The following is a 21760-nucleotide window of genomic DNA, read 5'->3' as shown; positions in this document are numbered from 1 at the left end:
GTTTGACACATTTTACCACACCATTAAAATGATAATCACAAACATAAGGGTAAATGAAGAGTTGTGTTGAGTTGTTTGTCCTCCATGGTAATAGGAATAAACTATTTGAGAAACTGTAGTTCTGTGATATTCCTGATGTCTTTCTCCAGGTGGTGCCATGATATTAGCGCTGAAATTAAATGGTCAAAGTTTAGTCGCAAATTGACAGAAACCAAGGGATATCTGCAAGATAAATCTGTTAAAAATATTTCCCATAAAAATTAGGGTTAGGAATCAAAAAAAATAAATGGACCATCGGTAGACAAAATGCAAAATGCAAAAGCGGTGTAATTCAGACAACATCTGCTGTTGTTTTACTCAAATAAGGTCAATAAAGTCAATACTTCCCCATTGCCAAACCTACAGTAAAAAAGCATTGGTGCATCTCCGTTGGTTGATATTAAAATGATATGAGAAGATCCTAGACAAGCAAATGAGTTGACGATATTTCATAAATATATATTTTCAAGAATCATACAGTTTTCAGACTTACCCATCATCATCATCCTCCATTCTAACCCATAAATCATTAAATGTTTTACGATTTCTACTTTTCTTTTTCTTCTTAGAATTGCGTCTTATTTCACTGAAACTAGAATATTGTCAAGGTCTAATAGTATGGAATTTCTTAACTTTTGCAATAAGATAAATGTGTAAATTTATACTAACTGACCAGCCAAGCAGAATTCAAAACATTTTCTTTTTAATCTGACAATATTCAATTAATATTACTAGCCAAATCTCAAAGCATAGTTATTTCAGTCATCCATATGTCATTTATCTTATGCCCAATTTAAACCTGATGTATATTTACCTGTCAGCCTCTAAACTGTTCCATAATTGTGTCAGTTGCTGTTGACGTTTTTTAGCTCTTAATAATCTCTTTCTTTCTCTTATAGTCAGATCTGCATTGTATCTGCAACAAAAATTAATTTACAAGTAAATAGATGAAAACAGATCTCTGAACTAAAAATCCTACACATAAGATGATGTTAGGCTTATACAAAGACATAATATTTGAACACCAAAGGATTCTCTCCCAGTTAATTAAATTAAATTTAAAAATGCTAATACTTATATGAATAGAAAGTAGATGTGATCTAATGACTTGGAAAATACCAGTTTGTCTCACATGTCCATAATCAATTCATAATAAGCTAAATTAGAAGAGAATTACCCGCAGAATTACAATGAGTGACCCGATCAAGAAAGGTCAAAAAGTCTTTTTTTTGTTTATCCAGACCGTACATACATGGACATTTACGATGGGTTAAAACTCTTAATTATATGCAACAAGAACATAATGATATGATTAAGAATACATGATGATTCATTAGAAACACCAATTAATCAAATATTTTGCTTAATTTGACACTTAAATATAAGGAAACCCATCTTTAACCACATCAGCTCAATTTAGTTCTGTTTGCTTATGATAACCCCAGTTTGGTTTCCTATCTATGTCCCATATTGGAAAGTTTGTCATGCAATATGAATTACCATTTGCACAAGGACTTACTGTTTGTTTAATAAATATCTAGCATCACCATATATCACATCAGAAGCTAAGGGAAAATCAGGTTTCATGTGAGAAAAATAATTCTTTCTTAATCTTGGTGATGATGGACTGGATTTCACTTTAATACTGTTAAAATATATCAAATAATAAATAAATGAACAAATAAAGGGGTATTCCGCTTTTTTGTAAAAAGTTTTCATTATCAAAAAATATTTTAATAAACCTCTTTGCAATCCCTTTAACTTTTTAAAATTATATGAGCAATACTATGCAAGAATTCATTGACCAAAGGAATATAGCTTAAAAATTTGCTTTACCGACTATATCAATAGTTCTTTTCAAACGAATCATTCATAACATTGGTTTCCCTACAATTAAAACAAATACTAATGTGGAATATGAAACATGCTTAGATATATGAATACTTACTCTGGTATGGTGTAATCTGGACTAGTATGTTGAACATCAAAACCTGCCTCTCTCATTCTATCTATCACTGTATTATTTCCTAAATAATGACCTGCAAAATATACAAATACAGAACTCAGTTTTACATGTCCATGGCATAAAGTTAATCTACAATTCAACCAAACATCAATGACTTTAGCTTGCATTTGATGTAATTTTACAGATATTAACAAACTTCTGAATAATCCAAGATCCAATTTACTGTGTCTTCGGTGGTATATTTGAAATCTATAATATTGTGAATTTGATAATTACATAATAGTTTAGTTAGAGATTCAAGGAATATCTAGCTTCAGTATATGAAAACTATTTACACTGTATCAAAATACTGCTTTAAAATTTAATTAAAAAAATCATGTATGTAATGAGGAATGGATGTAATTATATACATAAGTTACAGACACATGTAACAAACCATCTTGTGACATTGTTCTTGTCTGTACCTTTTTGGATAATCATCATATATATGGGAGTAATGTTCATAGATTTACTTATATCTTGCCAGGCAAGGTAACATACACCCACTACCAGTTGTCAAAAATGATAATAAAATCTTAAGTGGCTTGATAATGAATTTAAAATAATGTTAAAAATATCAAGGCAAAACCTGAAACAATTCATCAATATTCAAACATCGCTGTACACACAAGGGCAATAACTCTGAAACTGTTCATCCAATTTTTACCAATTTCTAACTTGACCGAGATCTCATCAGTAATTAGTTTCATCAAGATTGGATAAAACTATAGTCTCTGTTGAGTATGCAAAGTAAATTTGACAAGTTTTTACTAAGTCAAGGGCAATAACTTTAAAACCATTCATCCAATTATTTCCAATTTCAAACTTGACCGAGATCTCATATACATGCATACCAGGTTTCATCAAGATCGGATAAAAATTGTAGCCTCTAACGCGCCTACAATAAATGTGATAGACAGAGGCGACAGCAATAGACGTCTACATTTCCATGTAGGCGTATAAAATGTGTTTTTGACCCATGTATACCTATATACAAAGCCATGAAAGTTGTTGCCGACCAAACACTGAACAAAATTCTTTCCATCTTTCAACAGACTCTTTTATTTAGAAGATTCAAGAACTGGGTGTATCCATGACAATATGTTTATATGGTAACCAAACAATGTTGTGGAAACCTCGGTGATAAAGTTAAGTGGCTGGATTCTCATCTGAATTTCTTCTCAATTTGTTATTTTTCACAACATTTCAAGCAATTATGCGGATTTGCTACATTTAATAATAATAATTAAGGCTATAAATATCTTTTTGAATTCCAGAAAGTGGTTGGTTTACTGATTTTTAACTTGAAATTATCTATCTTCTCACTAGTTATTACAAGTCTTATATTTCAAAATGAAAAGCAGTTTAACATCTTACATCACTGCCACTAATTGGTATATTGTTGGTGGGTAAGATTATGACAATTTTGCACAAAACTGAGAACAAATAGTCCACAATTGACTGGATGTTTTTCTTCTATTCTAATGGACAATGCCATGCAGTATGCAATGAGGGAAATTTTGTTTAAGCCTTCAGACATCTGCATTCTATCTGACATCTATATACAACTATAAAGCACTTTTGACCTACATTCCTGGCAAAGAAGTCCATCAGAGAATAATGGCTGGAAAAGAAGTTTTACTTACTATACCTTAACCTGACTGAACATATATTTCAAGATGGAATATGTTTCATACACTGATCAAAAGATACGACAAGGTTTACAAATGTTTGTTATCAGGTCAGAAGTTGAAAATGAAAGTAAAACACCTGACATGATTAAATGATGTTAATTAACAGATAAAAACTCTAGATATCCAAATTAATTTCCACCATTATCAACAACATACATTTCACATACACTTTGATTTCAGAACTGGATGAAACCAGATATAAAGTAATACTTTCAAATGATTCTGTTGAACTTAAAATCATACTTTGATGAGTTGAGAAACCCCGTTGCCAAATGTTATCATGTATTTAAGTTATCATCGTAGTAGTGCGCAAATTAATGCATATGGACAGAATCAATTTTGTGCAAATAAAGAGTTTGTTTTTAGACCCCTTGCCCTCAATAACGATGAGCTCCTACAGCGTATAAGTTGATGATTAACTAGGCCCATAAGTCTTCATTTAATTAAATAAATAATAACAAAATATTTTCACTCTTGATAAAGAGTATTTCAAATTTGAGCTATATAAAAAACATTTTACTAAATCTAGATATTTATTTGGTTTGAATTGTATGTTAGACAAACTTCTTCTCTATTCATTCATATATAAAGAGCATATTTTTTTTTCTATGTGAAGCAAGGTGTTGTCACTTCGATTATTATCTGGGTGTAAAGTTGATGTCAAAATTTCTCATCATGTGAGAAATGTGGGATCAAATTAAGATCTTAACCTTTACCAGCACCCTATGTGAATCAATTACTTCATCCTGTGCCAAAATGTCCGGCTTAATGAAAATTGAATCAACCATTATTTCTGTGTAGGTGCAAAATGTTCCAGACAAAAAGCTTGATTTAATAGTTTTGACCTGGAACATGAAAGGGAGATAATTCAAGACATAAATAAATACCCATTGAACTAGTGTAAAATAATTACATAAGGCATGTAAACAATGTATAACTTTAATAACATTATGTTGAAAGAAATCTTCAAACAATTAAACATGGGTGAAAGCAAGAGTAGCCTAAAAAACATATTCATTTTTAAGTCTCCTTGAACAATTTACAAATTTATGAAATGCAATTACTTGTCCTTATGTTAAGTTGAAACTTTTTTCAATTTGGAAAGTTCACTTGGTATAGAATTTGATGGTCATTTGCTAAGTGATTAGGTGCGGGGGGTTCAAATCCTCGTAAGGGTCAGAAAAAGTCTAATGCCACAGCCAGGGCTTTTAAGAGTCAGCATGAAGTCAACATTCAATCACTTCCATCTTATTCTGATACTTATATTCAAATCAATTTACAAAAGAGAATAAGTCACAACATGCAAATGACAAAATTGAGGTTTATATTTGGATCTAGACTTAACTATTTAGTATTGTTTAAAGAGACATTCCGCTCAAATGTTTTCATAATCAAAAGCGTTGTATGAAAATATTCCTAAAATATGTTAATTATATCTATGTGTCTTATTGTTCAAACCAATTTGTCTTAGAAGGGCTAATTAAAAACGGAGAATACCATTTGTTAATTAAGCAGTTTTGGTATTTGGCTTCTTAATGGCACAATATATTGAAACCTTCCGAATGCGTAGGGACATACAGTAGTTTTCTAACAGCTTCCAAAAATCAAAACGAACTTAAAAACCTGTTTTTAAATATTTTTTGGCGTTTGAAAATTAACTGCTGGATATTTGTAGCCCAAAAAAATTTCGACCTACAAAAAAAGCAGAATGTCCCTTTAAAGCTGAATATTGGTACACGTTCACTATCTCCTGGAGGAACACCCTATGTCGAATCTAAAAGAATATGAAGACTGAAAAGTTATCAAATCATTTTAAATCAGTTTAATAGGTTGTTTTTTTCTATGTTTAATTAACCACATGTTCAAATATAATGTATTTTCAAAGTTTTAATTATTCAAAATTTCTAGACTATTGTCCTTTCAAGTGAATTTTATGAAGTTTATTATAAGAAAGGTGCCAAAATGAAAGTGAATGTTATTTTAAATTGTTATAAATCCACTTCACATTATCTTTGTAGTTGGTGCCAAACTTTAATTTTATTTCCACCATTAGACTTGGGAGTAATAAGATGTATTTTTTCACCTTTGGTTTAAATTTTAAAATTATTTGTCTCAATTGACTTAATTCTTTTCTTCTCTTAAAAGTTCACTATTCACAATATTTCTATGTAATGATAGGTTCTTTTTGTTCAGTTTGAGAAATCTGCAGTGCTTATGACAATGATTTGTTTTTAATATATGTCATCAAGACTCTGGTGCCAGATACATTTAAATTTTCTCTCTAGGCCAAATTCATCATGACTGCCATAATCATATCATGACTTTTGCTCATGTACCATGTAACGTCATTACTATACTATGGATTGAGATGCCATTTTGGAAGTAAATTACCTTCATGTGACATGTTCTTGGTTGATCAGACAATAAGCCTACCCCAAACTATTTCCACTGAATTTTACCAAGTTTTTCAATTCAAATTGTTCAAATTTTAATTATGGTTATAGATGATTCAGAACCTACTGAATGATTAGGAGAGTAATATCACACAATATACAATGAGGACAACAGCAGTAGCTTCTCTTTTTTGATTTACAACATTTGAGGCATTTTGAACATTCACAAAAGACTGTTGTAAAAAAAGAGAAGAATGCATGTTTGGAAATGAAAAGAACTTGCCAAAATTAGAAAACAATGAATACAGGTATCTTTTCTACAGACCTGTCTGATAATGAGACACATGAGAGGTAAGTTAGCCATGATCTCTGCCAAACTGGTGTATTATAATCTATTTTTATTTAGTTTATGTGACTATAAAGTCAGATCTGTTTAAATGATAGAAGACAAACCATTCTATTTTAATTCTAGTCAAAATATAAACAAGTTAACTTTATCATTTAATGTTGTCAGTTAAAGTCTTATATCTTCTTTGAAGTGTATATTTTATAGTCAACCTACAGCTTTTCTGGGCATGATAATGATACTTGAGCAGTTTGATATTACATTTTAAAGTTATCATTATTTTTTCACTGTATTTTATAGAATTGTGCTTGACTCATAAGAAGAATTGTTGGTAATTATTTGCCTTTCATATCATTTTGCTTCTGTCTAGTCCTGCCATCAAGAAGCCATTTCAGAAATTATCTTAAGGTTGATTTCACAAGTTATAATTTCTGTGCATCATGTTGTAAAGAAGATGTCATATTGCATTGTAAAAGTATTGAAACAAAAATGGTATAAGGTGCTGTTGTCCAATGCCTTATGATAAAAACGTAACCTGATGTATTTAAAGTCAGTCTGTGGATAAAATATTTGAAGTAATACTTTGCTTGGATCAAACCACACACCAACAACCTTCAGCACAGTGAGCAAGCACTTTAATTGACGTGATCCATTGACTGTAAAAACAAGAGGGATGTCTCTTAGTAAAAATATTTTTAAAATTTAGAATGTAAATTCTATTTAAATTAATAATTAACCACTACCACCCTCTCAATTGTACCATCTTGTTTATTTTTTTCTGGAAATGCCAGCATTCTGAACTCATTTAGATCTAGTTCTAACCAATTATTTGTAATTTCAACCTTGCCATAGTCATACTACATTAATATCAGGAATTTCCTCATATGAGACTTATAATGTTAGTCATCAAGCCTTTAAGCAATATTAAAGGATGAGGTTTAACATACTGATATTGCATCAGAATCTGTTTTTCTAGAATTATTGAAACCACAGACATTGGAGGTAGTAACATAATATGGTCAGGTTTTTATGGATTTATTTAAACATAGTCTGCTGGACAGGAAATCAAAATGAAGCAAAAATGCAAATGGAAGCCATCCATCCCTTCAATTTAGAGACATGTTTTTGAGTCTTATTGTTTATAAATAATGAGAAATATTTATGTTTGCACTGAATCATAATAAACATTTATTAACTGCAGGTATCCAAATGAGATTTTACTTGTAGTCTGTGCCAACGCCCTGCAACCTACTAATTCAAAGTGTGACCGAACAATTCAACTACATTATTACAGGTTTGATCTTATTGAGAATGGCACTATGCCAGCAACACCCTTTCCACCTGCTCACAATTTTTACCTCCACATGGCCTCCAGATGGCACTATCAACTTGACGTCTGCTACTGTAATAACAGGAAAAACTTAATAATACTTATCCTTATTCTTAGTCCCTTATCTTTCTTTGTCTATATAAACTTAATAAAATGATGAAATGTAAAGGAAATAAATGGGAATTGCCACCATTTTATCTAATAGTGTTTACTTTAGCAAAAATAAGTGAATGCAGATAAACAGAGTTTGTTGTAAAGTTCTGATATAGCATTTGATTAGGCCAAAAAAATAATAGTCCTGCTTCAGGTTTCCGACAAATCCTATCTGAACCCTGCCAACCATAATCTTTTTATTCCACTAAAACTATAAAAGAGCGTGCAAAAGTTCTGATATTGATGAGGAGCTAATCAATGTTTTTCTCATTTTGTGCTTTTACTAAACAGACATAGACTCCCATAAACACTGACAGCGCGAGACTTGTTGGATTCACGCAATATCATTTCGATGCAATGTATATTTTTTATCAGAAAACCTCCAAATCCTTGACAACTTGTTGAATAATGGCATAAGTATATTGGCCAATGGACTAATTAAATTCTCTTATTCATTTACTTTCTACTATAAACTTTATGTCATGGGGTATTCCAATAACAAGTATAAATTCTGAAATACATTACAGCTATTAATCTTATAAAACATGCTATATAAAATCTGTGTTGTTCAAGCATTTAATCCAATACATAGATCCAGTTTGTAAGCAATGCAATTATTAGATCAGAGCATTTCAGCCATGCAGGAGAACATATGAACACACCCTGTCTTTAGCTTGGATGAGGTAGTTTGATTGTGTTAGAGGACCCATTACAAGTTTATTCAGTACAATATCATGAGTGAGAACAGATTTCTCAATTTGAAATGAAACCCAGATGGATTAAAAGACTTCAAAAAGATTGATAAACACATTAGTGGTAAATACTTGAAAATGTGAAAAAAAAACCTCATAGTATTATATTCCTTACTCATGTTTCACCTACTACATTGCAATGCAGTGTGCAATGAGGGAAATTTTTCCAGACAGCACATACACATTCTTACAATTTCCAATTAATACAGCTTTAGTCTTTCATATCTAATCTGGTTTAAAAAGCTGAAGGCTGAAACAAATTGTGAAGCACCAAACAGGAAAACTCACTAAACTAAAGGAGTATTTATTGTTAGAAATGAACAAATATAAAATCTTCAACTCACCTGCACCGAAAGCAAAGAAGAAACTTTTCTGTGGATATTTTTGTAGAAGATGTATAACCCGTTCTGTCATTCTTTGATTTCGTTTATCTATAAGCTCATTACGGAAATAGTCATCGATAGTCTGGGCCCTATGTAAATCACTAGGAGGTAGTGAGGTATTGACTAAAGTTGGCACCTGAGCAGTATCATGATTAAATATAATTGAGTTCAAATCACCACAGTTATAATGCTGTATTAAATCATCAGTTGTATACGGCATGGATTCCTTCCCTTGACGGTAAATTTCATGTTGCCATAGTGTTTGGTTTAATGCAAACACTACCTGAAAAAAGACAACAAATTTTACATTAAATCTTATAAATTTTTTTCTTACAGACAATTTCATTTTTAACATCAAATTTAAATCCAGTGTTGGGGATTTTGGTATTGGAACTTAATGCCACTTGACAACCAGGTTTGTCAACTTGGTGTTCCTGTCTGAGATTTGGCTATTTGGTACAATATCAATTTATTTTTCATATTTATTTTAATGGTTGTTAATAATCATGTGCAATGTTTGACCAGATAGCTTTGTGATATGTATTTGATATTTTTTTAAACAATATTTTATTCATAATACATAGTATGTTTACAAATACATAATTTAGGTTTCGAAAACAAGCCGAGGCTATTTGATATTTGCATTTGTCTAAGTAAAATACAATCTAAATAACCAAATACCTACTTAAGAAATCACTGATAAGCAAATTTACATATTTTTTAAGAAGAGAGTGGGGGTGTTAAAAGGTTTATTCATAATTTGATAAATATATACATGGTTTATCAAGATTTCAAAATGATTGAAATATTTCTATCAAATTTGTTATTACCTCAAATTATTTATGCATCCAAAGCTTTTAAATGATTGATATGAAGTCTTTGATGGTCTATTTTCAGTTAGTCTTATCATACATAAAGACATTATGTTATTATATTTATTAAATTCTTACTGTGTGAAGGTTTTTGATGTTGTTTTGATTACATAATGTTTGGAGTAAGATTAGATATTTAAATGTTAAATATGTATATTTACAGTTGATAGCCTACCTTTGTCACTGCATATCAAAAGGATATATTTGTAAATATTTGCTTTGCCAGCTGATAAAGCTCGCTTTAGACTATCTTTAACAAGGATCATTACATATCACATGTTCAAAAATTCAATTTCAGGGAAAGATATAGAAGCCAAAAAGATTTAGGGTCTGAAAATATTCCTACAGATCAGGAAAAATACCATGTTTTGTCTGAAATTTATTTAACTGCTTCATTCCATCTCCTATCACTTTTGAATTCAAAGAAAATTAAAAACTTCCCCACAGGACACTTCAATCATACTTTTCAAAGAGAACTATTAATTGTTCTATAAAAGTTCAATTGATTAAAGAAAATTGTCTTATAGCCTAAAGATCATGATAAATCCAGGAGAAACGTACAATTACAACCAATCTGGTGCCAGCATTTATCTTCTGGCCTGGTATTAACTATCAGGATTTAAAGTCAGTGGAATCAAATTGCTGCAATTTATTCTTAAAATCTTTAATACACATAAGTTCTGACTATGGTTAATGGTTAATTTAAAGTTCAGTATTATTTTATAAGATTTTAAAAGAATTCTTGAGCAAGACAATAGGCGAGGCCACTGGCAAGAGCTTTGGTCTGTCGGCATTGAAATTATACTTACTTAGTTTGCACAGAAGTTAAATAAGTGAACTCAGTGAACTGCAGTGAGTATGTTGAGATATTCTCAATTTGTCTCAGGTGTGCTGAATTATTTTTAATGAAAAAGAAAAATCATTAAGATAAAGTTATTAGGTTAACAGATTACCTATCAGAATTTTAAACAATATCTATTTATTCTAACTATTACCAGGATTAAGATGGATTAGGCAGGAGATTAAAGAGATTAAACTCAAGATTAAAATGTCTATTGATAAGATGATAAAATTTTATCATGACATTTGATCTATGTTTATTTTCTTATTTGTGTCTGGAGTAGGTTTATTTCTGTTTCTAAAACTATCATTTAAGCTGGTTAATTATTTTTTGAAAGGTTTAATATTTATATCATGATATCAATATTTTTTTCACTCTTCAGAATATTTTAAGTGTGTGTATGTGCTGAATAACATTACATATTAAAAATATTAATCTCGACATAGTTTAAGAGAAAAATTTTGAAAATCAAAGAAGGAAGAATGTACAGTATTAACAAAACATGATAAATATATGTGTATAATAGGATACAAATCTTGATCTTTAATCAACTCTGTAAAATAATCATCATACTATGTGCTATAAAACAGGTACCTTGGTTAGATACCTTAAAATAAAAAAGCTTCATTCTCCCATATCAGCCAACACTTTTCAGGAACCTACTCAAAATTCAAGTCGAGGAGAAACATGAATATGCCAGCTGACTTTAAAGATTGGCTCAGGTCGACAGACTGATAACAATTGCATTTTGGCAGATTCTGAACCCCTTGTCAATGGCAAGATCCAATACCAGATGCTTCCAGATACAAAGTCACCTTCCCTTCCCTTTAATTGGTATGTATACAGCATACTTATATACAAATATTTCTACATTGAAAGTTAAAAAGGTAAATTATCTAACAGGTTCAAATTTTTCAATCACCCAACTCCTGTAGGGAGTGTTATCTATTGTTGACATTGTAAATTCTATTAATTAATTTAACCCTTGATTAATTACCACAAGTACTTAAACATTGTATTGTTGAACTGATCTATAGTCACAGGCGTAGGCCTAGAGCTCATTCACTTAATTACTTTAGATGTACCTTTTGTTGGTAAATCTTACTCAATTCATTAATTTTCATTTTACAGTATTTTCAAAGGGTGAGTATTTCATAAGCAACTAGAAAGGGTTCTGACAGTTCTGTAGTCTTTAGGTTTTGGTTCAATTTAAAATATATTGAGATCAATTTCTACAAGAACATATTCAATCAATTTTGGTCCATACGAAGTTAGTAAGTTGTCTTGAAATCACTATTTCTGCTAGAAATGAATCTAGACATATACAGCAGAATAGATTCTCAATGACAAAATCAGTAGACCCAGATTCATGATAAGAATATTATTACTCTCACAGAAGTGACTTGGGATCTTATACTTTGAGCATATTCTGAAAGTTCTTTTAAATTGAAAGACTTATTTTCAAAATGATCATTAAAATTTAATTAATGGCTATTCTATGGGGACAATTTTGAAATTACTTAAAGGTATAGCAATATATTAGTATAAATAACTTGAATACAATATAACTTGATCTATCCACATTAAACATTCTCTACATGATGTAAAAAAAATCTTCAAATATCATAACTACCCTCTCAAATTACTGCCACTATTCATAAACATTCCTTTGATCAACCAGTAGAATAATCTCCCTTTAATATATCAGTTACGTTTAACTGTCAAACATAATTACCCTCACAACAGGTTGCCTTCTGTTTCTACAGTGGTTTTTTCAGGGCTATGTTAAAAACAAGAATGTTTGTCCCTCCAGTGTGGTCCAATATTATGAATGAAACATTCAACATGAATTTTTTATCACTCGGTCAAAGGTTGTCATATTGTTAAAACTACATCTGAGTAAAATAAGTATGAATGTTAAGTGGATTCAAAAGATATCGCATCATCTTTTTTATGAATGAGGACACTTAAAGCTTACCATCTGACTTCTGAGGTTCCATTAATAGTAGAATAACCTGATAAACTCATATCAAATTATATTGTCTCAGGACAGACTTATACTGCATCAAGATCTCAATCAACATAGGCTGTAAATATTTGTGTACAGCCACATAAAAAATAAATATCTTAAGATATTGACTGAAAATAATATGTTTGATTTGTTACAAAATAGTCACATTGAATGTAGCCTATAGCCTTAAGTGAGTATTGGTATCAGAATTACCACTCTCTTCATAATCTTGCTATGCTGTATTCACATAACAAACCAGACCTAAGGAATTGTTCCATTCATCATCAAGTTTTATGGACACTTCTGACCATTGCATAATAACTTTAATTATTGGCTGCATTTTTTTAGTGCCACAATAACTTTAAAGGGACAATTGTGCCATTTTGGAGATTGATTTGAGTATTCAATATGTGTAAATTTTGGATACACATGGATTTGAAGGCTCAAATTTCGATGGTGATCTGAGAAGACTTTTACTGATTGGCTCAGCTAAAAAATTTCTGTTTCTGAGACTTAAGTATGATTGGCCAAAAAATGGTGCACCCATAGGCCTACCTTTAAATAAGCAGTCTTCATTAGCTGTTTTTATAACCTCCAGAATTCTTCCAACCTTAAACACCACTGCCTTCTGATAACATTATGTGATCTATTAATGTATATTATGCAAAGTATGTGATATCCCAATCATTCAGCCCACACAGTAAAAAAGTGATGTCTATTTTAACCTTGCAACATTGAAGAGCTAACTCCTGACTTCTGCAAGAGAAACTAGTAACCTTTTACATTAGAGCAGATTTTTTAATTACAATAAATAATTTGGACTGTCACATAAATTAAATATTCTGTAACTTGATTATTCTAGTCCCACACGCAAGCCTCATAAAACTGGATCAAATTCGGTTCATTTGTCTTTTAAATCGTGTAAAACCTAACACTACACTTAATGTTTGCCATAAACCTTAACTTTGAACAAAAGCAGAATTGTTTTGCAGGTTAAAGGGTTAACCATAATCTGCAGATACAATTTACAAATGAAATAATTTCTGTAAATGATATCACAGCCTATAACTCTGAGGTGGAAATACAAAGTTAAATTTTGTGAAGCCAGGGTGCAAATGAGGCGTATTACTATAAAAAAGCTATGTCACAACAGTTGCCCAAAGATGTGAACTTTAATTCATAATTATATATTTACATTTTATTGTCACTTGCTACAGTGAACCCATGTGAAAAATTTGCATTCATTTACTGATGAACTACATATTTCTATAGTGATTCCGATGACATAATGATGTCATGATGATCAACATAATGACGTGATCTTCTGTGATAACTTGGGATTCGGCGTATGAATACACAAAAACTTTCAACTGAAAAAGGACAAGATGATGGAACAACTAAAATGTTTTTTTCATTTTTTTGTAAAAAAGGACTCAATTAACCTTGCACTATTTTATTTCTGTTGTTTTGTATTCATATGTTATCGTCAGCCTAACAACGTAGGGGCTGGGCTTAAAGTTAATTGACAGGAGTTGTGTTGCTGTTTTTTCTCACTTTTGTGACAATAACGTTATGGCAATAATTTTATTCTTAAAGTACGGTGATAGATTCACAAAAATTATTTATATGTAAAAATATCAAATGTAGTATTTTTTGTGTTCATTGTTTGATGAACGCTGAATTAGTTAAATCTAATCAAATTAACATGTGATAATCCACATTTAATCCTTAAGCATTGCATTTGAATAATTTTTGGAACCTTTGCCTTTTCACTTTGGGATGCAAGTGTATGTCTTACAGGAACCAAATTAGGTAAATAACGGCTATAAGTCAGATTGATCCACTGTCAAGATCTTTGGTATATTCAACTTTAATCTATAACAAAGAATGAAACCATTTTGGCCTAGATTTTATCAATAAAAGGTTGAATTCTTCCTCATTTTTAAAGAAAATATATTTTAAAAAATCAATTGTTATCTTTGCTCTGTGAACTGATGCACCTGCAAAAGTGGGCAAAACAAGTTAAACATAATGTTGACATTATAGTGGGAGGTATTGGAAAAACTAATCAAGTTAAGCATGTAGGAAGAAGAGTTTAAACATTTCAGGTTCTTTTTGTAATGTTATCAACTGTTTTTATCTAAAGAGCAGAATACTTCTAATGTTTGTAAGAATTTCACTCATCAACATTGTATTGAGTCAAAACAATGAACTGATTAAACAATATGGTTGAAAAATGCCCCTTTTGTCACGTTTCACTCTCTCTATTGAATGATTGTCTTAATTTAGAAATACACTGGTTAATGTACTTTACAGCATTTTCAACTTTTTGATGCAGGTTTCAATCACAGGTCTTTTCCATATCTTGAATATGAAATTCATCTTTCTGGGTCAGATCAAGCATTATCGTACTTAGATCTTAAAAGACAGGATGGACTCATTCCACCAAATCTAATTGCAGTCTCAGAGCCAATTATCTTGACTATAACAGCAGAGATTTCCAAAGCAGCATATCTAAGCAGATTAGTATTCTGTGAATTGACAAAAAATATAAGACTTCATAACAGAGGTTGTAAAGGGAAGCTCGGATCTACCTTGCAACTGTCAGAATCTGAGAGCAACTGGATTTCCATCAACTGATTTGTTGATCAGGGAAAATCAGATCAATTCCTAGATTTAATCAAAATATCAAGTAGCCATCTGTTGCACATGTTATACCTTCCACCAAAAATTGTGTAGCTATAATCTATCATCCAGTTGAACACATTTGCCAATTTCTGAGACTAAGGTATGATTGGTCAAACTGATGGCAAAAAGTCTATGCTGGTATTCTTGCAATGCTGCAAGTCTGGATCATATTACACTCAATCACCCATTAGTTTTACAGAAAGTAGGAATGATGCTCAATAAAGTATTGATCCCAGAACATAAAGCAATGACGAACTTCTGACAAAACATGATGATGTCAGTTACTCAGGTTAGCAAAACTGTCAAGCATTGATCAAGAATTGTCCGGCAGATGTGTACAGCTGCTTATGAAAACTGAGAAATTGTTTTTTATAGGCAATCAAACAAAAATAAATAATTGTAAATCTAAAACATTAAATACATGTATCACGATATCAGAAAAATAAATATATACCAATTTTATTTCTATTTTTTGATAATAAAAGAAATCTTAAAATAAACCATGTTTAAAAATGTTACATTGTTTTGAAGAAATACTGATTTTAAGAACCTATGTTCACTGAGGATATCTAAATATTGTTTAACATTTTTTCCCTCTATTTATGAAACGTCTAATGCCAATAATAACATTACAAATATAGAAAGCTTTTCATTCAATGTGTAACAGTTGTGAACTTTAAAGTCAACCCAAAGAGTACTTGAGCAAACCACAAAGAGTGAAAAAAAAGAAAAAACTACAAATAAATTGGACATGCATTTCTGCAAACTAAATGTATATTTTTTGAAGTTTGAAAATTTTGAGATAAAAAATTGCAAAATGGCACTTCCAGATGTAGGCCTACAGCAGTCAAATGGAGAAAAATTGATATATATGCCCAAAAATATTCATCATTCAAAATCCCACAGTACAGTTTGATGATGGTTGATGTTCACTGCATGGCTTTCTTCAACCAATGTACTTGAGTATGAAATAGCCTTGACTAGGACCACCCCATGATAAAATTGTCATATCAAAAGCAAGAAATGTCAAAATTCAAAACTAAAGCGGTGAAATAATTAACCGTAGAGACTGATATTTTGGGTATTATGTGGGTCTGCCAATCTAGGGTTTAAGACCCACACTTAATATACAAAGCTACTTCATAAAAAGAAGAATCCAAATACAACATATCGTCAAAGTTTGGTGCTAATGAAAATATATTTTTTTTTGTATCATTCAAGACTTGTAAAGGGTTAAAACATTTTTTCATAGGCGCTTATCCTCATAGAAAAATATCGAAAAAACATTAATAAAGAGCAATGCTTTTAAGAGTTCTAATGTCTACTGGCCTTTGTATAACTGATCATATTTCATGGCTGGTCTGGATCTGATCCTTCTGAATATTAGTATAATTATCATTTTAACTAATCCATAATATTTCTTTACACTGTACCTTCAGAATTTGAAAAAAGTATCATTTTCTAGTATGGCTTTTTTTGATGTCATCAAAGAATATAATGGAAATTGAATATTAAGGAACATGAACATTTATGGTGAAATAAATTAGTTGAAGTTTTATTTATATCTCTCCTTATCAGTGAACTCATTTCCACAGACAAAAACAGAATAGGTGAACTAGAAATAGAGGTGATTTTCAACATTAAAAGAGTAGAAATGAGGTTGAGAGAGTATTAGGTACAAACAGTTATAATGGATAATATTTCTGGAATTCTGTCAATTGCTTGTCTGTTTCTATACAAATATCATTTACCTAGTAAAAATTACAACATTTCTAAACAATAGCATTCTTCTAGTTGTTTTATTCAAAGGTGTCTACTGAATATTACTCTTTTCAGACAGACAGATCAGAAGTCATATACCATAGTATATTCCAAACTAGAGATGTTAGTATATTCCAAACTAGAGATGTTAGTATATTCCAAACTAGAGATATTAGTATATTCCAAACTAGAGATGTTAGTATATTTCAAACTAGAGATGTTAGTATATTTCAAACTAGAGATGTTAGTATATATATTCCAAACTAAAGGTGTTAGTATATTCCAAACTAGAGATGTTAGTATATATATTCCAAACTAAAGGTGTTAGTATATTCCAAACTAGAGATATTAGTATATATATTCCAAACTAAAGATATTAGTATATTCCAAACTAGAGATGTTAGTATATTCCAAACTAGAGATGTTAGTATATTCCAAACTAGAGATATTAGTATATTCCAAACTAGAGATGTTAGTATATTCCAAACTAAAGATGTTAGTATATTCCAAACTAAAGATGTTAGTATATTCCAAACTAGAGATGTTAGTATATTCCAAACTAAAGATGTTAGTATATTCCAAACTAGAGATGTTAGTATATTCCAAACTAGAGATGTTAGTATATTCCAAACTAGAGATGTTAGTATATTCCAAACTAGAAATGTTAGTATATTCCAAACTAGATATGTTAGTATATTCCAAACTAGAAATATTAGTATATTCCAAACTAGAGATGTTAGTATAATCCAAACTAGAGATTTAGCAGAAATAATAACTTCAATGTGCATTCTAATCATGTGTTTATTGGTTGAGGCCATGTTGAGTTGAGTTAATAAAAAATGGCGGTGATTAGTTGTGCAGATGTTAAACACTGAACTAGTCTAATTTAAAAACTATTATCGGTATCATTTCTCCGCTATTTAGCATGGAATTAACAGTATCAGTAGGAATACGATGTAAATACAACCTTGAATATAAAGATGAAGATTTCAAAGGCACTGAAATCAAGTCTGAACAGGCAAACTATTGAGGTCTCAATATCATCTTCAGACGGTTAAAATCTTGTACAGCACTTGTAGTTTTTTTTTACACTTCTCAACTCTATGACTTGTTTGTTCTTACATTTAAATGACCATAACCTACAAATTCCAGGTCCCAAAATACACATAGCAGTTAACTCTCTGAACCACATTGTTTTGAAAATCTCCAATATTTTTAGTTTGACATTACCAAAGCTATCAATTGATGACAAGAACTTTAGGAATCAACAGTAATCTTTTTGTATCAGACTTGAAAAAAGCCTGGAGTGAATTATTATCATTATTTGTTACCAAAAGATAAAAAGAGCAATAGAAAACAGTGTGATATATTTCTAGCCAACACCTGTTATAATACTGTCTAGTTCTAGTGAAAAAAATAACATACCTTCACCTCTCACATTGATTAATAAATACTCTCATTCATCACTCAATACTTACTCTATTTTATAACATAATATTTGTTAGAGTTTCACATCACTAAAACAGCAGACACCTAGACCCCACAGAGCCATAATTATTGTCTGGTGGTCCAGTAAGCTAATAGGAGCAGCATTGTCTAAGGGGTAGACTTTGTACCCATTCATTTATTTAGCAAAGTTTATTCTCTGTTATGCTAAGATATCTCCAATTTTATCAAAGTGACATGTTGAACATATCAAAAGGTTTTCAGTTGGATTAAAACATATGATCGGAGATGACAGTGAGGATCCTAACCACTACCTATTGTAAAGATTTATAATATAAAACTTACATAAAAGAATTCTTACCTGTGAAAAATTTAATTCATTTAAAGGAACACACTGTTCTTCTACTCTTTCCACAGCACCGGTCACTTTTCCTTGTTGTTCAGACATTTGAGCTAAATAGAGGTCCAAAACTGGTATTCCACGTGATTTTATATCCCCTTCTGTTAATGAATTGACCATTAACATTACCCACACAGGTCTCTTTCTTTCCCAATTACCCGCTATAGCATTAAATAAATAATCTGGATATAGTCCTCGTCCTTTCTGATCAGCAGTCATCCATTCTGGCAAGGCATCACGTACATAATCCAGATGTTTCTTCAATCTGTTATAAATATCCTGTGGCAACACATTGGATAAATTTTCTCCGTGAGGCAAAAGTTGACATTTTGACAATGCTGAAATTGTGTAAGGGTCTGTAAGATCCAGCTCCAAGAAAATATTTTCAGCCTGTTTGAAAGCCTTTTTGGTATTTTCTGGCACATAATCCCACACTCGTGTATATGGAACATGGATAGTTCCAAAGAAATAGGATGGAGGATCGCGTTTAATAGTCCACAGGAATGAATTCAGTTCACTTTCCTGAAAACAGAAAAAAAAATTCAATAAATGAGTATGTGTAAGTCCTACTATGATGGTTATCATAAATATAGGCATTTCTATTGGCTTTTAGCAACTTAACATTTAACAGGCTACCTATCACTTAAGGGTGTTCTATTTTTATTTTTCATTTGGAGATTACCATTTTGTAAATAACTTTTAACATCATACCAAATTCTGTAAACAACCAAGCATTGCACATCGCAATATTTAATAATCGACCAAGCATCAGTTGGGCAAAACTACAATATTATTTATGAATGACGTAAGACTTACTAACATAAGGTTATAAAGAGGAATAAATGAAGGTTTATCTAAGTCAAACAAATGATATTAACATAGCGTATTAGATACATTTATCAACAGTTTATTTTTTATTACAATCTTATCTTTTTTATTTGTTGTACTTATAAGTAAAAGAGAAGAAAGATAGAAACTAAACATTGAATCTGAAATCTGATTGGATTTGCAATATTAGACAACATGTTTAAAAAATCTCTTATCACTTGATTTAAGCACAAAAGAAATCTTGCGTTAATTCTTTATTCTGGCCCTACTGGAATATATTCTTATATTCTTGCTGGTAAACTGCCAGATAATATTTTTGAAAAGTGATACCAGTAGTTAAAATCGATCTCTACAATCTGGCAAAGCAAATTCTAAGACTTCTATATACATTGAGCTCTGTCTGAGAACATGTATAATACCCATAAAATAATGTTCAAAACTGAAATGCATAATAATCCTTAAAAAATAAAGTATTAATGCACTCAATATATGTTATGAGATTCCATCTTAAAAATTGAGATAATATGTTGTGATATGATGTCTAGTATAGGACAAGTCTTGCCAGAAAAAAACAGTTCAAAGGATAAATAAGAATTTGTTGAAATGTTTATGGTAATCTAAATTACTAGTTATGCTTTGATGTAGACCTTCCCACCTCTTATTCATAGGTATATCTAATACCTTGTCAATGATAAAGGCTGATATTCGGTGCAATGACCTTTCAATACTTGATCACATTTGGTACAGTTAAAGAAATATGTATGAATGTTTGCTTTACCAGTTGATATCATTCAGTTTCAGCAATCAGAAACACTTTCAGAAATAATTTTTTTTGAAAAACACTACTCAAAATTGAGTTAATTGAATTAGCCATTATAAAGATAAGATCGTTGAAAGTTAATTAAATCAGAGTGGTTACAAATTAAAATGCAATAACAGTGATAAAAATAATAAAATGATATCAAATCATAACTTATCATCATTATATCATTACATTATCACTTCATTACATCATTACATTATCACTTCATTAAATTGGACTCTGTACTCAAAACACTAATTTAATATGACTAGCCTTCTTCTACAGGTGTTTAATATAATTATATGAGATCATATCTTTAGATATAACAGAATACCATTAACCACAGGCATTCTCTCACATTGCTGCCCAATAGACAAACTCAGTTACAAGACTCACTCAAATGATACCACTGTTTTGGGGCATTCAGAATAAGATTAGTGATGGGCTACAATTTAATTGTACAAGCGATGGAGGTATATTTGCTCAATTATACTACTGTACAAAACAACATAGATTTCAGTTTTAAAACGCAGTTTATCTGTTGAAGGCAAATTTAGGACTCAACATACACTGTAAAAATTTTCTGTTGATATACGTAAATTTCTGCTGATATACATACTTTTCTGTTGATTTACGGACTTTGTTCTTAAATTAACAGAATGTTAGTTCCGCAGTAATAGATTTATTACCAGAATATCCTTTTAAAATTATGTTCTCTTACAGAACTGGAAGGAAAAATAGCAGATTTACCAGAATATCTTTCTATTTTCTGTTAAATTACAGGAAATATTAGAAAAAATTCCGGCAGCAGATTTACCAGAATATCCTTCCTATTTACTGTTAATTACAGGAAATATTATTAGTCATTCTGTAATTTAACAGATTTTGTCGTAAAAATATTTCTGTTATTTGAAGCAAATATTTTACAAGAAATTCTGTTATATAACTGAAGGCAAAATTTAAATTCTGGTAAATCAGCTGCCGGAATTTTTCTGTTAATCGAAGGAAATTTTTTT

General features: G+C 30.6%; 1 protein-coding gene across 1 annotated transcript; it reads right to left on the bottom strand.

Annotated features, from left to right (window-relative positions):
* Nucleotides 1-1983: 1983 nt before the first annotated feature.
* On the bottom strand, nt 1984-19699 carry LOTGIDRAFT_102627 (hypothetical protein; the record flags this gene model as incomplete). Its single annotated transcript, XM_009045639.1, has 3 exons — nt 1984-2078; nt 9057-9378; nt 19076-19699. The coding sequence occupies 3 exons, from the start codon at nt 19697-19699 to the stop codon at nt 1984-1986; spliced, it is 1041 nt and encodes a 346-aa protein (XP_009043887.1).
* Between the last annotated feature and the right edge of the window lie 2061 nt (nt 19700-21760).

Source organism: Lottia gigantea, assembly GCF_000327385.1.
Source record: "Lottia gigantea unplaced genomic scaffold LOTGIsca_1, whole genome shotgun sequence".
Classification (NCBI taxonomy): domain Eukaryota; kingdom Metazoa; phylum Mollusca; class Gastropoda; family Lottiidae; genus Lottia; species Lottia gigantea.
This window is presented reverse-complemented; position numbering and strand designations above follow the sequence as displayed.